The following is a 17,182-nucleotide window of genomic DNA, read 5'->3' as shown; positions in this document are numbered from 1 at the left end:
TACTGATAAAATTACAATTATATGTTATAAAATAATGTCATTTATATTTTGCATTATTGGTAGTCGGTCGATGAACTATACATACGTGTAGTGATTATGTCAGAAATGAGATGATAGATGAGTAAAGAGATTAAGGCTTAAACTATTTATCCTTGTAAAGGAAACTATTTTGAGGATGCTATAGTAGCTAGTTGAACAATGTTCAATGTTTTCTCTTTTTTACGCGAAACCTGAAAATTATCTAACCATTCCCAAAATCTCCATTACCATTTTCACAGCAAATCGATTTACTTAGTGATGGATAAAGGTCTAGAATTTATGAGCAACATCTCCGAAGTGTGAAGTTACGAGCCCACAAATTCATTTTATTGCTCAACTGCTGTACAAAGTTATGAAGTTATGTTACAAATGTACCTTGTAATTCTAAGTTTTACTGTTGAGCCATTTAAAACTTTTGTTTTATATCCGCTTATTTGAGTATGTTTTGTTAATGTGCTAACTTTTCATTTTACAAATTCACTCCACGGAAAAATGCTTGGGAAATTGTTAAACATTTTTGGAGTAATATTTTATAAAAATTATGTACTGGACCAAAATTCAATATACTATGTTAATATACTGTTGTTACTATCTAGAATTATGCTGCAAATGTTTTTTTTACACTACTAGATAAAACAGTGAATCTTTAACTTTAAGCAGATAATATTACCGGTTTATACACCCTATATTACACATAACATGTTTCAGTATATATTATAATCAACCATTTCAATGTTTTACATTTTCTAACAGCACTGTAAGTCTGCATTATAGAAACAAGTTGGAATGCATGTGTTCCAATCCGAAATATTTACCTTACTGCATACACGACATGTCCCTGCTTAAACCTAATTTAATTAAAGTTAATATTTCATGGACCCTTTTAGTCAGCATAGCATACATACTCATATTTTATAGGAACAGTTGATAAATATTTTTCTTGTTCCAGGTCAAGAATGGAAAGACATGCGCTCGACCCTTAGCCCAGCGTTTACGAGCTCGAAGATTAAGCTGATGGTCCCCTTCATGGATGAGGTCGGGCACCAGATGTTGAAAGTACTCGAGAAGAAGATCGAAGCTTCAGGAGGTAAGCATCTAATCTCTATTATTTTTTTGTAATTTAGTAGCAGCAAATACGCTTACAGTCCACCTGATGATAAAATAGCTACTGCCGTTCATAGACATCTATAATCAATCCCAGATAAGATGAGAATAGAATTCTTCCTGAGGTTGACAACAGATGCGTTACTACACTTGAGGGTCAAGTTGAAACGCCCCAGACAAATATGTCTCCCTAAACAAAGTATTAAAACCTTATGAAAATCTGATCATTCAGCAAATTAGAACCCAACAAGACGTATTTTGAATTGCAAGCAACAGATTTTTAGAATCAAAAATTAACTACGCAAAAAACTACATTCATCCGCATAAATATTGTACCTACAATTATCGTTGACGCTCATCATGACTTCCGTGAGCAATCATCGTCTAATCACAATCAAATTACTAACAATACCTGATTCGTCGGGATTAAACAACACGTTATTTAGAAGCACGCATGCGTGTCATGTATGTTTCAAGGGCCCAGTCCAGTGCAAATAAACGTCCAATTGGCTCAAGTGGTTGAAATAATAGTTCCGCCAAAAAGGAATTTATTATTGGGGTCAATCAAAGGTTTACGTCATTGCTACAAGGCTAATAATACTGTTTTGCTAATTAATGTAATACTTACTATAGCATTTGTGAATTTGACGTCTTATATTTATTGCCATTTCTTCTGGTCTTGGATCTTAGTTATTCAAATAATAGACTTAGGTCATTTAATAAAATACTGAAATTTACAAAAGATGTATCCAGCGAGCATGTAGTCCGTCTAATGGTAAATGGCTACCTGCCTCCGGACATGGGAATTCAACCCAAGACAGGAATGAAAACCTAATGATAACGATCACATATATGCCGGTACCCCTGAGAACTAACTTGAATGCCTCATATAAGCATCTTTTATTACCACATCTTAATAATCAGAAAACAGCAGCATTAAATGTTTAAGACAGAAATAAGTATGCCGCGACGTATGAAACCATTGTCCTTTAACTTATTCTTCTACCTCATCTCATTATTCTGAACAAAACTATCACTGATATTGTTTTTGCAGTTGGCTACCTCGATGTAGACGTGAAGGACCTGACTACCCGCTACGCTAACGACGTGATCGCCTCTTGCGCATTTGGACTCAAAGTGGACTCCCATACGGAGGAAAACAACACGTTCTACGAGATGGGGAAGACTGCCTCCACGTTTAAATTCAAGCAGCTGATGATGTTCTTCCTGTACACCTCGTGCCCCGCACTGGTTAAGGTTCGTTAAATAATTGATATTTATACTATTAGTTATTTACAATCTGATGGTTCTAGCTTCGACTCCGGTCATGAGGATATCTATTTAACAATTTATATAGAATTCTGTTTTGAGTGGGGATATTTGTATGCATGTCATTCGTCTTATATGCGTCCTCAGTATAAACAACAGATAAAATACTCTTTTTCAATTTAAGATTTTAAGACCATGCAATGTGAGGTACATAGGATGGTCATTTGTAATTGGCCATTGGCCATTTGTAGTTGTCTTGCATGGACAACTGTAATTAACCTCTGAAATGATTATATTTTCGAGCTTAGTCACACATTCATTGCTTCCATAAAGAACTAAGTGAAACGGCTCGCGTCTTTTACCAGGCCCGTGATGGGCTTTGCGAATCGCTAATAAATAATTTTAACAGATATATTTAAAATGGTAGCTCAAAACCGCATATTTCTAATATATAGTTGTTCAAAGCAATCAAATTACAGGCAATTACGTACTAACCCAACGCCAGGTACTTAATAACTATAATCAACATGTTGCACAGGTAACTGATACCTGTTTGATCTTATGATGCACATTGTTTGTACGTTGATATAATGATGTATTGTTGCACTGGTTATAACTTGTAGGATATTATAATTACTTATGCTTTATTTAAACACGCGGCTCCAATCTCTAATTACTTACACGACTTTTTTTACTCGTACTTAGAAACCAAATGTCGCTATAGGCTCCTGTTTAAATTTAACTTTTGTGGGATAGTCCTGTCGTAACTGCTACGGAGATAGCCCCTAATTGATATAAACTAGGGATTTATTCTTGAGCACATAAACCAAACCGTTTAAAAATTTGCCGTCAACTTATTTGTCATAGTCCGTTTAGGCTGCAGGACGTGAGAAAGAATGAGGAACACATACGAGTACATACATACGCTCGTAAAACATTACCCTCCTGAGTCAGTAAAAATACCCTATACAAATCTTACAGAAACGTCTACTTAACGAAATGAAAATCCTGATTGATATGAGCACGATTTCGAACTTCGTCAATCCAGAACACTTGATTTTAAAATAAATATATGCATCAGATATATCAACCCTTAAATTCAGCTAAAAATCCCGTGACATTGAGTGAGGGTTGACACTCAATAAGGGTTACGGAGTAATGGACGGAGCTTTATGGTTTTGTACATTCGGGTGGAAACATACTGAGCATTGAAAGAAAGAAAGCTATTAATGAAAGAAGTCTGATAATTCTAAAATGTATTGATTGTGTTGAAGTCTAACTCATGCTTTAGTTTTTGATACCTGAAGCTTTACAGTTTTGTACATTCGTGTGGAAACATACTACATATTTGCGGAACTTTCTTTATTCATTGTTCTTCGAAAAGTATAAAAATGGATTACGTGGCAGGTATAGTCCGCGTCAAATATTGGAAGAAAGAAAGAAAGGAAGCTATAAATGAAAGAAGTCTGATAATTCTAAAATGTAGTGATTATGTTGAAGTCTAACTCACGCTTTATTTTAGAAACTTAATAGATGCAAATATGTTACGATAGATAATAATACTTAATTTCTAATATACCAGGATGTAATAAATATGACTAAAACTTCGCGTAACCCCAGTTCACAAACTTTTTGTTTACAAAAAAACGCTGTTGGATGCCTAAGTAGGACGGGGGTGGTCAAAACTAACTGATGTACTTTTTTTGTTCTATGATTTATTGGAAGGGATATTTATTTCTAGGTATGTAATTGTACAATCGTATGTAATTGTACCAAATCAATATTTTTCTTTAAAAGTTTTTTTTTTCGTTTTCTATATATACATCAAAATTTATTATACACGTGTATGCAATCAAATTAAAATGACTTGTCACAAAAAGTCCCTATATCATTAGCGGTAGATTGTACATGCTCAGTAAACTAATTATAAATCATTTAGGAAACAGTCAACGACATCTTATCTTTTGTGCCTGCGATAAATAACGAGGCCTTATCGTAGTTATAAATCTGTCTATTCTGAGATTCTGATCTGAGATTTCGACTCAATATAATGCTAGCTATATTTCTTGAGTGTATCACAATAAAAGAAACATTTAGAGGAAGATGATATATTTTCATAAATATTTTATAATAATGACGATTATGACAATTAGCTTCCCGCCAAAACTCAATTTCTCCCGCCACGCCGCACCGCGCCTCACCGCACCACAGATTAAAAATCATTCTGCCACAGTCGGCCAAACTCTCAAACTATTTAGTAAACAATTTTTTAGAAAACAATTCTGCATATGACTAAGGCAACATTTTCCAATATTATTAATGCCAAAAATAAATATTTGGGATAAAAATTAATACATTTTGTAGACATTTTGAGTAAATATTTACATTTATTAGTATTTGTTAATTTCATTGATCTAAATAACAATTTTATTTTTCTTTTTGATGTAAATATTTCAGGCAATAGCAAAATATATGCATATCGATACGCCCTTGACTTTTATTATCAGTCGAAGCACCAATATCCATCAAATTATCAACCGGACGCTTATAAATAGGATCAATATTATCAATAATTATAATCGTAATGACGTTAGTGAAAATCAATGAAATAAAAAAGGCAATGTGAATGAAGCTTTATTTACAATCAGTGTAGTGAATTCATTACGAAGTTACTAATTATGATAAATAAAGAAATAAATGCTACCCATAAAAGTTTCAGTGTGATTCCAGCTTGAAGTCTAATTGAAAAGGTAAATGCAGCGATAAAGTTCATAAAAAGTTTATAACACGACAAAGGAGTAGTGTGAATCAAACTTAATGTACAATCAATAAAGTCAATGCACGTGATGATAATAATAATTTCAGTACATACCAATTTCAATCAAAAGTAAATTGAAGCAATAAAAAATAAATATGACTCAAGCTTAAGGTCTAATCAATAAGGTGAATGCAACGTTGTAAGTTATGAACCACGATAAAGGAGCGAGTGTGAATCAAGCTTAAGGTTCAATCAATAAGCCAAAGTCAAGTTCAGTGAAGGTCAAGGGAACATACGGCGTCGGCGTGACGCGTTTGTTTACTTACACTAATTTTAGGATTCCGTGCCTAAATTGAATGAACAGTACCTTTAGTATGAGTTTTTACGTTTTTTACAAAAATGACTGCTTTCGTCTTTGTTTACGTATTTGGCCATCCATTTCCAATCAGCGCCTGTATCAGAACTGATTGGAAAAACAGTATTTTTTGTAAAAACGTCAAAATGCATACTAAGGGTACAGTTTGTCTAAATAATTTCTAGGTCTGACTATAATTACAAAATAACTGCCATTTTATAAGATATGCCCCTTTTATAAGTTAGGACTACGATAACAGACAATAAAAAGTGATTATTTAAAAAATAAATAACTATAAATACAATAACCATAAGAGAATCTACTTAGGGTTCCATATCCAAAGGGTAAAAACGGAACAGGGCTCTATCGCTAGAACTATAATAGATAGAAACTTGATTTTTTTACAGATAATGTAGAACGGTAGTCGCTATAATACCAAATACTAAAATTAAAAATAAATGAAAATCTGGTGATGCGGAACCCTCCGAGTGCCGAGCGAGTTTTTATTTAATTCTACCAAATTTAATAACATCCTTTATTTGGTTTATCCGATGCACCTGAATGACAAAGGATACAATTACTGTTTCGTTTTTGTAAGTTCTCAAAAAAGTTAATAAAAAGCACCACAACAACAACATAATCATAATTTAAAGTAACTTACAATGTATACTAATTGCATTTTTGTTTTTTTTTAGGTTCTTAATTATTTTTAAAATTAGTTGTTACAATATGACGTTGATGCTCTGTTTTTAAGCATCTCTGCATTTTTACAAAAGCATTGCCTTACTATAAACTTACAAACTAATATTAACGTAATTTCAGGATTGGGTGAAAGATTTACAAAATGTTACTGACGGTTTCTAAAGGGCTCCATGCCCCTACACAAAAATAAGCATAAGGTATTTCATTGTTTTTAACTACAAAAGTCTAGATAGACTTTACTTAATCTTGCCCATTTCTTTGTCTAGTGGCTGAACCTGACCTTGTTCACCGCAACCACCAGGAGCTTCTTCACCAACCTTGTGCTGGACACCATGGGAGAACGGGAAGCCAAGAACATCATCAGACCTGATATGATCCATCTGCTGATGCAGGTTAAGAAAGGTAACAATACTTTAGCTGATTGAAAATATACATTTTAATAATCGTAAAAAATTGAAATGAATTTCGTCCAGTTTACATCTGCATTCATGTGTGAGTAAAAAATCTACAAAATATTGGTAGAACTTACAAAAACAATTCGTTTAGTTTTGAAAATCATGTCATGTAGATTTAGAGTTAAGGCCGCGAAAATAACTTTGTGTTCCACACCCTTTAAGAAATACTATGCAACACAATGATAGCCTTGTGGTTAAGAAAACTCGGCCTCTTTCAAAGGTATGTGAAGTCTACCAATTCGCACTTGGCCAGCGTGGTGGACTATGGCCTAATCCTTCTCATTCTGAGAGGAGACCCGTGCCCAGCAGTGGGACAGTAATGGGTTGATGATGATGCAACACAAACATATTGGCCACCAAAGAAATAAATATGCATCATTATTACGGAATCTTGCAGTGTAGGCGTACAACACCCTTTTTCGGATTTTCTCAGTTTAGCTTATTTAAATACCTACTGTTTGGAACGAGTATGATATTTTCCTTAGTTCCCGGCTTCCTTAATTCTTATTTGATGTGGGTTTGATACTTTTCTCAGGCCCCGTACTTATTTTCTCTTTTGACTTGTCGGATATATTTTTTCTACTTAGTTGAGTACCTATTGGGAAAATTGATAAAAAATTCAGTACATAAAAGATCTTTATATACTTTATATTTACAGTCAAACAATGCACAGCTTAAACAGATAAACATGAAATTTTGTCATTGAACCTATTTAAAAAATGCTCTATAAAGAAGCTAATTATGGGATGAAAGCCCATCAAGGAATAAACATTGAAATCAAAAATACAAAATATTCTATAGAAGTACATTAAATGAATTCACAACAAAATTTTAATATAATGACCATAGTACTTTAACATAATTGCATGTAGTCGTGTAATTAATCAAATTTACAATCATTATTTTGGATGAATTGCGCTTTAAAATGACACTACCAAAATATATTGGAATCATTATAAATGATTTACATTTTGAGTATATTTTTCCCGTTGGTCTTCATGAAAAACCTCTATAAGATCCTAATGAACAAAAATAACCGGTTAACATGTGATATAGTATATCTCTACGTGGTTTTGTACGATTGCCACCGTCACGCTTATATATATGTCTCATAATACCAGTGTTACTATTTTTGCTTTGAAGAGTATAAAGAATATTAAGTACATAACTGCTCCTATTTGTTATTGTATTTGTCATTGGAACCACTTAAAGACACGGGCTTCCATTGCGTCGTACAAATATAGCACCTTTAAACGTTTTAATTTATGAACGATGAACGCATCAGACATAGTAAGAATAGCAATTTATTATATGTCTATGTGCACAGCATTAATATGCGCAATAACAAAGATGCCGACGCAAAATCCTTCATAGGTATTAATATTTAAAACACTATACATACACTACACATTTTTATTTATTTTTGGAAGCTGGTAGAACCCTTTGTGGTTCGACTCCGGCTACACCACCGCCACACCTATTTCTGCCTCATAACAGCAGTCTTAAGCGCTGTTGTGTTCTGATTTGAAGGGCGTTCCAACTCAGTCCTCTGGGGTCGCGGCGCATCTGTGGCCGACCTCAGGTAGGAATATCTAATCCCATCTGGGGCTGATTACAGATGTCCACGGGCGGGAGAAATCGCTTACCACCAGGTGGATGCTATTGTGTCTGCTACTTTTATATAATAACAAAAAACACAAAAGAAAACAAATGCTTCAACATTAGCGCTTACGTAAATCTGAAACAGTCTAGGAAGTTTGTCGAGTGGCTAAACAGCTACAAGCACTGATAACGCAAGCTCCGTCGCAGTAATTGTTACAAAAACAAAAGATTACGTGCCACTCGAGGGGTGATTAATCGGGAACGTTGTTCAACGAGTTTGGTGCGACGCTGATAATGTTATTAACGCTTTTCTTATTTTGGTATACCTTCTGAAACAGCGAAATATTTTCAATGCGAACTTGTAGACCTTGCTTTAGGTCCTTTATTAATAATGAGATTATCCTATGTTTTGCGTACGAAAGTTTTATTTATTAATTTATGTAATATTTAAAGTTTGACAGACATTTGAAAGTTTCTACATAATAAATATTGTCAAACTTCGACCTTTGGTAGGTTAAAATAGATAAATTTATTATTAATAACGATCGTTAGATATCATACTAATCTGGGTTCAAAGTGCGAAAATTGCAAGTTTAAGACTAGGATAAAAAATAGTTTCTTCCAGTTTATTACTTTCAAAGAAATGTTTATAAAGAAACCTAGAGAATAGGCAGAGATTTACGCAAGACGTTCCTTCCCTGGAAAAGATTATTGTTATAAGTACATTGTTATACAACGATTTTAGTTAATACGTTATATATTGAATTGATGTCGAGTCTTTAAGTGATAAGGACCGCTTGTCATTAAGTGGTCTAAATGCTCGTCTGTTACCGTTATTTTCATAACGTACAAATACATAATAATAACATTATTGTTCTTCTATCAGGAAAACTGTCACACGATGACCATTCAAACGGGAATGTTGCCAAGGACGCTGGCTTCGCGGTGGTAGAAGAATCGTCAGTTGGCAAGAAGAATCACGCCAAAGGTAAAAATATTCTTGTAATAATGTATTTTGTCATCTAAAATACTACATCACGACTTATTCCGCTTTTAGTCTTCGTAATTCAATATTGATTAGGAATGACATACACAAACTGTAGATGCGATAGTATGAGTTTATTTACCTCGATATATTATGTTGATGAAAACCTTATGTGTATCTCTATGACGCTAACCATAATATTAGAACTAACTATAAAAACACAATTAGGTACAGTTTAAAAATGTGATTGAACTTTAATTATTTCATTTCACTTCATATGTAATCCCGTAGCATAAAATCGTTTACTAAATTCAAGAAATTTATAATGATAGATGGTCTTTTCCAGTTTGGACAGACGACGATCTAATCGCCCAAGCGGTGCTCTTCTTCATCGCTGGTTTCGAGACCATTTCTTCTGCTATGTCCTTCGCCCTCCACGAGCTGGCAATGCACCCAGATGTCCAAGAGAGGCTGTATCAGGAGATCAAGGAGTACGATGAGAAGAAGGGCGGAAAGTTTGACTACAACTCCATTCAAAACATGACGTACATGGATATGGTTGTTTCTGGTAAGTGGTTTAAATCTATGAGGAAAAAACATGTTTTATGACGAAAGCCATTGTTGAGATACAGCGTGATTTTTAAGTGTACGTGGAAAATCAAACCCGAAATTAATGTGAAACATACTGAAAAAAGTTACGAGAAATAATTGATACAAACTAACTGCATGGTTAAATTAAAAAAAAAAATAGGATTTTAAGAACTATATTTCTCTAGCCGGGAATGAAGGAGTTCATTTGGAAAATAAATAAAAAAAACATCATGTATTATTGCGCTAACGAATAATGTCGCTTATACAGACAAATTTTCGAAGACAATTTTAAATCACAAACTATAAGAAAAAGCTCATTTATATTAAAGTTCATTGCCTTGTATGACTAATAAACCAATGTCTGTACAGAGGTATTGAGGCTGTGGCCACCAGCCATCGTGTTGGACAGGCTGTGCGTCAAAGACTACAATCTGGGCAAACCGAACGACAAAGCCACTCGCGACTACATTGTAAGTTTTTTACGTTTTTTAGAAGTTTGAAAAATAAATAGAAATTAAACATTTTTTATGTAATTAAATAATTAAAATGTAATGTTTATATGAAAGAAATAAATAATGAGCAAAGAGATCTATCTAAAGAAGAAAATAAGGTTATATAAATAAGGTAATCCCTTTGTTATACTCTGTTGTTTTAAAATAAGAACTTTCAACAACTATAAGGAGGTCAACATGTACAGAAAAACAGTTGCGATAGTGAAACGGAGAATGCTCATAGCACTTTCGTTATCTATATACTGTTTAGGCAAAATGTTGGTCTATATCAATGTACCGTGCCATCGTCCGGATTACCTAAATCGGAATATATGATTTTAGAATAGTATTATCGCGGGATTGACAAATTTTAAATTATGATTTGTACTCACGAAACGCTTTTTTTACCATATTTAAACATGGTATGGTGATCACGCCAAAGTATTAAACATATTGAAATTTGTCTATATTGAAATACATATTTGTCTAAAATTATATACTTACTGCAAACCTCGGGCCGGAATTTGAAAATAAGAAGTGAATATTTTTTAATGTTCAAAAACGTTTTGTATTCTTTGCCAGTAATGTAGGGCTGTCACAACGATATTTCTGGATTAATATTATTGTTACAGATGATGTTGAGACATACCGAATTATTGTTACAGATTCGTAAAGGCGAAAGCCTATCGGTGCCGACCTGGGCCATCCATCACGACGCGGCGTACTTCCCGGACCCAGAGAAGTTCGATCCTGAACGGTTTTCCGAAGCGAACAAGCATCAGATAAATCCCCTCGCTTACATGCCTTTTGGACTTGGACCCAGGAATTGTATAGGTATGTTTCTTTGACAAAAATACTTAAATGATTTTACGACTCTAAATTATCGGATCCAATTTTTTGCTATCTTATAATAACATGGTTTAAAAAAATAAAATTATATATCACAGTAGGTACCATAACTACCTTAGAATCGTACTTGTGTGGAACTACGTGTGATGCATAGATTTTTGGCAAAGGCATATCTCCCGCCGGGCTGGGTGACCATGCCCGTGGAGCGACCAGTGCGATCGAAGCAAGTAGTGCTTCGATAGCTTGAATATATGCTTGATATTGAGAAAACTTCGAAAGCGTGATTTGGAATACTCGCCATCTCTTGACGAGTAGCGGAAACTCGCCGCAATTTAAAACATAGTTGACCAACGGACGTGGTTTAGATGTATCTACCCTTTGTATCTAAATTACAGACGAAAACCAAATCCAATTTGTAAGGCTAACTATGTCCAATTAATACATAAGTTTTAAAATAAGTTTACGAAAATATCAACAGAAACAAAAACGTGTTTGCAAAAGTTCAGTGAGTTTTGTCGCTTGGAGTTACCTCTCATACACATTTGAATTCTTCTGTCTTCTGTTCTAGGATCTCGTTTCGCTCTGTGTGAGCTCAAGGTGCTGATATACCAGATTCTCCGTCACATGGAGCTGTCGCCTTGCGAGAAGACCGCTAACCCCGTTAAGCTGGCCAAAGACTCCTTCAACATCAGGATAGAAGGAGGCCACTGGGCTCGCTTCAAGCTACGGAAATAGAACCCTTAAAGCACCGCAAATTTACCGATAGATATCGGCCGATAGTTTACCGATAGACAAGTTTGAAGGCTATAGTCTAGCTCGTCAAACTTTTCTATCGGCCGATATCAAATCGTTGCAATCGTTGCAAGCCCGACACTATCGTCCGTTAAAAAGTATGTAGTTTGCGAGGGGCCTCGAGGCTGAAGTATTGGAAATTATAACGCTAACTCAGAAGACAGTTAAAGTGATTTTATTAATAGGCTTTAAGTTAGTATTTATAAATAAGGTTTATAATATTCTACGTTTTGATAAGTGATAAATAATAATAAATATCGATTATTATGTTAATTTATATTAATAATAATACTTTAATCCCATAATAAAGTGTGTATCAAAATATTATATAACTGGTTTTATGTTTATTTTACTGAAATTTACTATACACCGCCTATGATGATAATTTTTCTTTCTTCAAGTTTTATGCAATAGCTCTCAATATTATGAAGTCAAAAGTTCCATTATCTACAAAATCTCATTATAATCGGTTCATCAATCTTTAGAGTTAGGTAATACAGACCGACAAACATAAACAAAAATTAAAATGAATTTTATTTACTTATAAATTTAAAAGAATGGGGCAATAATTTGAATAATTTGATAGAAACAAACATCATCACATATTTCGTCCCCTTAGGTGCAAAAATTTGAATTAACCTTTTTATTAATCATTTACATTTAATAAAGTATTCCTGTATTAAATTACTTGCTCATAGACCTTAAGCTTAAGTACCTTATCAGTCAATGTTAGCTCTGTAAGACCATTAAGATGTAGAGTGCAATAGAGTTAAGAGGCGATACATATGCATCAAGGGGTATCGATCACTAACGCAACTGGCTCGAGGGGCATAGGTGGCTCTTAAGGCACTATGTCAAGGGTTCCTTAAGAATTTAGTATGATGAGATTTGTTTTCTATAATATTTAAAAAAAGATATTCTATACATTTTCTTTTTGTAAAAAGTTTTTAAGTAATGCAAGTAGCAAACGAGCACCAACCTACCTTATGTTAAACGGTCACTGCCACAGTTGAACTCGTCAACATCTCTAATGGATTGCAAATAGGGCAGATATCCTATCTAATGTCGATATCTAAGGTCATAGAGGTCTTACCTTTTTTTCCTTTTTCTTATCGAGGAGGAAACCTTAAAAAGGTACCCGACGACGTGGGAGCGACGCCGGGTTATGTGGGATTTTTACCGCACTTAAACCCCACAGTGGCTGTCCTCAACGCTTGTTGGAGAACTCCGGGATCTCCAACGGAACGCCACCGGAATCCTCCAAGCGCGATGTCCCGATCGGGCTCTGCCCTGGGGCTGCAGTTTTCTCTTCTCCCACACCATCTGGTGTTCACTCTGGCGACAACACATACCGCCGTCCTTCCCGGGGTCACTTACTGGACATAGATGTCTTACCTACTTAAAATTGTAAAACCATTTGTGATTCAACTCCAGAAGCTTCACCGCCACATCAAGTTCTGCTTATAACAACAATAAAGTAAGTAAGGGAGTATAGAAGTAAGGGAGACATGCTTATTCGAAGCGTTCCAACTTAGTCCCCATGGGTAACAACGCACCTATGACCGACTTAAAGTAGGACTCTTATATTACCTGTTGATTATTGGTTATTATACGTTATAATCTTTTGTTACTTCCGTATTATATAATAAGCTAAGATAAGTTAGCTATTAGATAAGATAGTAATCTTTACAAATATTTTCTTCTATAGTTAGCTATGATCGAATTAGCTATTAGCTACGAAGTAACGAAGGTATAGGTACTTGTTGTACTTCTAGATAGCGATGCTCGATTGTTCCTAAAACAATCGAATTATTCAATTGTTATTGTGTTCGGTTGCACTCGAATAACATTGCATTGCGTTACTTTACATTTATATACAGTCGTGGATTGTTATTCGTCATAACTTCATTCAGTCATTCGAACGTCGATTGTAATTCGATCGTCGATTGTCATTCAAACGTCGATTGTCATTCGAACGTCGATTGTTATTCAAACGTTGATTGTCATTCGAACGTCGATTGTTATTCAAACGTTGTATGTCATTCAAACTTCGATTGTTATTCGAACGTCGATTGTTATTCAAACATTGATTGTCATTCGAACGTCGATTTTTATTCGAACGTCAATTGTTATTCAAACATTGATTGTCATTCGAACGTCGATTATTATTCAAACGTTGTATGGCACTCGAACGTGGATTGTTATTCGAACGTCGATTGTTATTCGAACGTTGATTTTAATTTGAATTTTTATTCGAACTTCGAGTGTTATTCGATTGTTTATGGTTAACTAGGAATAAATCGACAATCGATTGTTGATTCCGGAGATTGTCAATTTATTCGATTTTTTTTAACCGACTTCAAAAAAGGAAGAGGTTTCTCAATTCGACCGTATATATGTTTTATATCACAAAAATCGCCCATCGTTACTTCTAGGTACAACAATTTAAGGACTAATTTTGAGAAATGTCACGTCTATTTTAATCGTAGATCTGGACTGTACGTTGGAGTCAAGGTTGAATTTATTGCAGGATCCGTACAAGCGTGCGATATCCTATTTGAAGTTGCTAAATATACTTCGGATATTAAAACTGTACAAAAGGGGAACAATATTTATTTACGAGATAACTATTTAATACAAAAACTCGACTACCTAAAAATATAGTCTTTACCACCCACAAATTTAGACGAATCCAACAATACCTCATATGTTAAAATACGTTAAGGCTGCAGTGCTAAAGAAAGACATACATACGAGTACATACACTCAAACATTAGCTACTAGACTTCACTTGTAAGTGTCATGAAATTTTTCAGTATGAAAAATATTTCGAAAATATTTTTAACATCCTTTATTACTTTGTACTATGTGTTGAACGCGTTAGATTATCACTATAGAAATGTAGATTCCTCGGTACGATTGTTTATTTGTTTTTTTGAGTACATAAAGGAGATGTTTCAAAATGTATGGGCTCCCGGCCACCTTTTGTACACTATACTAAAAACTAAGAAAACATGCAAAAAACAATTCGTAGGGGTTCATTTTCTTCAAATCATGTTTGTTTAATTGTTAAAAAACAATAATTTACGCTTAAACTTGCAACACAACAGTGGAAAAACATCATGGCGGTAGTGATTACCGTAATAATGTCATCTGTCATTCTATTTTAACTTACTATATGCATATACTTTTTAATATATATTTATGCGAATGGGCGTATATAGATATATAAATATTGTATTGTATGTATTGAGAAACAATACCTATATTTGATAAACATTAATTATATTTACTTTCATAAATCTTGACTTAAATCAAACATAACAAAATATATACTTCTATACCAATTTATTTTAGTTAAATCATTTAAGTGTGTAAATAAAACAACTTTAAGATCACATTTAGGTAATATTTTATTTATTCTTCATTTAGATACATTTTTTATTCATTTTCAATATCTTTCCTTCTCAATATTTTCATCCAATCATGTAGTACGTTCTGTAATATCCTGTGACGAGCTCAGCCCAACATCAAACAATGGCCATAATGTGAGCGCAGCTACCTACGAGTACGGTTCGTTGCCCGGCGATGCAGTTGCAATAATAACTGATTATTTTGTCATCCCAAGAATGTCTTTGTCTTGCTATTGTAATTATCTAAAAAAGAGAAATGTAAAAAGATTAGCTCCTTTAGTTTAAAATTATTAACGATTATTTCACGATTAATACAAGTAACTGATGTATATTTTACCTGATGATATTAAATCCTTGTCAACACAATTCATAGCGATCGCACGAAAATCACAAGAGTCCATAAAACATAAGCTGGGTAAACAAGTAAGGTAGAATCAGTCCAAAATCGTAAGCAGCACAGAGCAGAAACATATTCAGGATTGAAATGGAATCTTCTCATCAGTACATATTTATTCAACGTTTACATTGGATTTCACTATTATTTAATATGTATATATCCACTTTTACACATATCAAATTGACAACTTCTTCTTTTTTAATTTGACATGTCACTTACATCTATAAAACCAGATACTATTTAAAAGGTGGTTTTGTTATAATAATTATAAATAATTAATTAAATTCAGAAATAATGACGGGATACCCAAAACAAAAGCCAGGTTGTAAAGTACTAAGGTAACAATAACTTTACGACAAAAACAGCGAAATACAGAATTATCGACATCCAAAGAGTATAGTAACCTATGTGTGGGGTACACATAGGTTCCCTGGCCGGCATCGACAGTTTTGAAAACTTGACATTGACAGTATTCCGCCATATTTAATATTTCAATGAGGAATGCTTATTTTAAATATTTTTAAACAAGAATACTTTAGATTATCAAAATATATGTGTACTTTTCTTCAATTATACAAATTATTCGTGTTTTTTAGATATAATGTACATAAGATGGCCGAAAATGAAACATCTCCTTTAGCTACACACTTTTATTGTTAATTAAATAATGCCTGACTTTAGATAGAAAAGTTTGTTTTAAGCGATTATGTGCGTGTGTATTTTTTTTTTTTTTTTTTTTTTTATATGTAACCTAACGATAAGGCAGACGGGCTGCCTGATGGAAAGCAGTCACCGTCGCCTATGGACATTTGCAACACCAGAGGAGTCGCCAATGCATCGCCGGCTTTGAAGGAGAGCTCTTTTTACACCCCTCTTGAAGAGCCCCATGTCATAGTCCTGAGGGAATACCTCAGGAGGAAGTTCATTCCACATTTTGCACGTACGCGGCAAAAATGATCTATTAAACCGAACCGTGGAGGACCGCCACGGGTCCAGTTGATGTGGATGGAACTTCATCCTTCGGCGAGTGGTGCGATGAAGGAAAGGCGACGTAGGCACCAGATCAAACAGTTCCTCAGAACACTCACCATTGTAAAGTCGGTAGAACACGCAGAGGGAACCTATGTCCCTCCGAAGGCTTAAGGGTTCTAACCGATCAGAGATCACTGGGTCATCGACGATTCGCACCGCGCGTTTCTGTACGGAGTCAAGTGGGTTAAGTTGGTATTGTGGTGCCCCTGCCCAGAGATGCGAGCAGTACTCCATGTGGGGCCTCACTTGCGCTTTATAAAGCAGCAGGAGTTGCCCCCCAGTGAAGTACTGCTTGGCTCTGTTTAGGACGCCCAGTTTCTTTGAAGCCAACTTGGCTTTAACTTCCAA

At 34.4% G+C, this 17,182-nt stretch overlaps 1 protein-coding gene across 1 annotated transcript in view; it reads left to right on the top strand.

Moving 5' to 3' along the window:
* LOC140744059 (uncharacterized) overlaps nucleotides 1-17,182 on the top strand; it is a 49,875-nt gene that overhangs the window by 8,537 nt on the left and 24,156 nt on the right. The window contains exons 4-11 of the mRNA XM_073075513.1: nucleotides 989-1,126; nucleotides 2,198-2,400; nucleotides 6,494-6,629; nucleotides 9,171-9,272; nucleotides 9,616-9,837; nucleotides 10,230-10,330; nucleotides 11,017-11,185; nucleotides 11,769-11,919. Of these exons, the coding sequence (XP_072931614.1) occupies nucleotides 989-1,126; nucleotides 2,198-2,400; nucleotides 6,494-6,629; nucleotides 9,171-9,272; nucleotides 9,616-9,837; nucleotides 10,230-10,330; nucleotides 11,017-11,185; nucleotides 11,769-11,919 (1,222 nt within the window). The remainder of the gene's footprint in view (nucleotides 1-988; nucleotides 1,127-2,197; nucleotides 2,401-6,493; nucleotides 6,630-9,170; nucleotides 9,273-9,615; nucleotides 9,838-10,229; nucleotides 10,331-11,016; nucleotides 11,186-11,768; nucleotides 11,920-17,182) is intronic.

The sequence above is a fragment of the Epargyreus clarus genome, unplaced genomic scaffold (assembly GCF_041222505.1).
Source record: "Epargyreus clarus isolate Ecla_fem2 unplaced genomic scaffold, WU_Ecla_fem_2.2 ptg000008l, whole genome shotgun sequence".
NCBI classification, from domain to species: domain Eukaryota; kingdom Metazoa; phylum Arthropoda; class Insecta; order Lepidoptera; family Hesperiidae; genus Epargyreus; species Epargyreus clarus.
The sequence above is the reverse complement of the archived record's forward strand: the minus strand, read 5'-3'. Positions and strand labels throughout refer to the sequence as shown.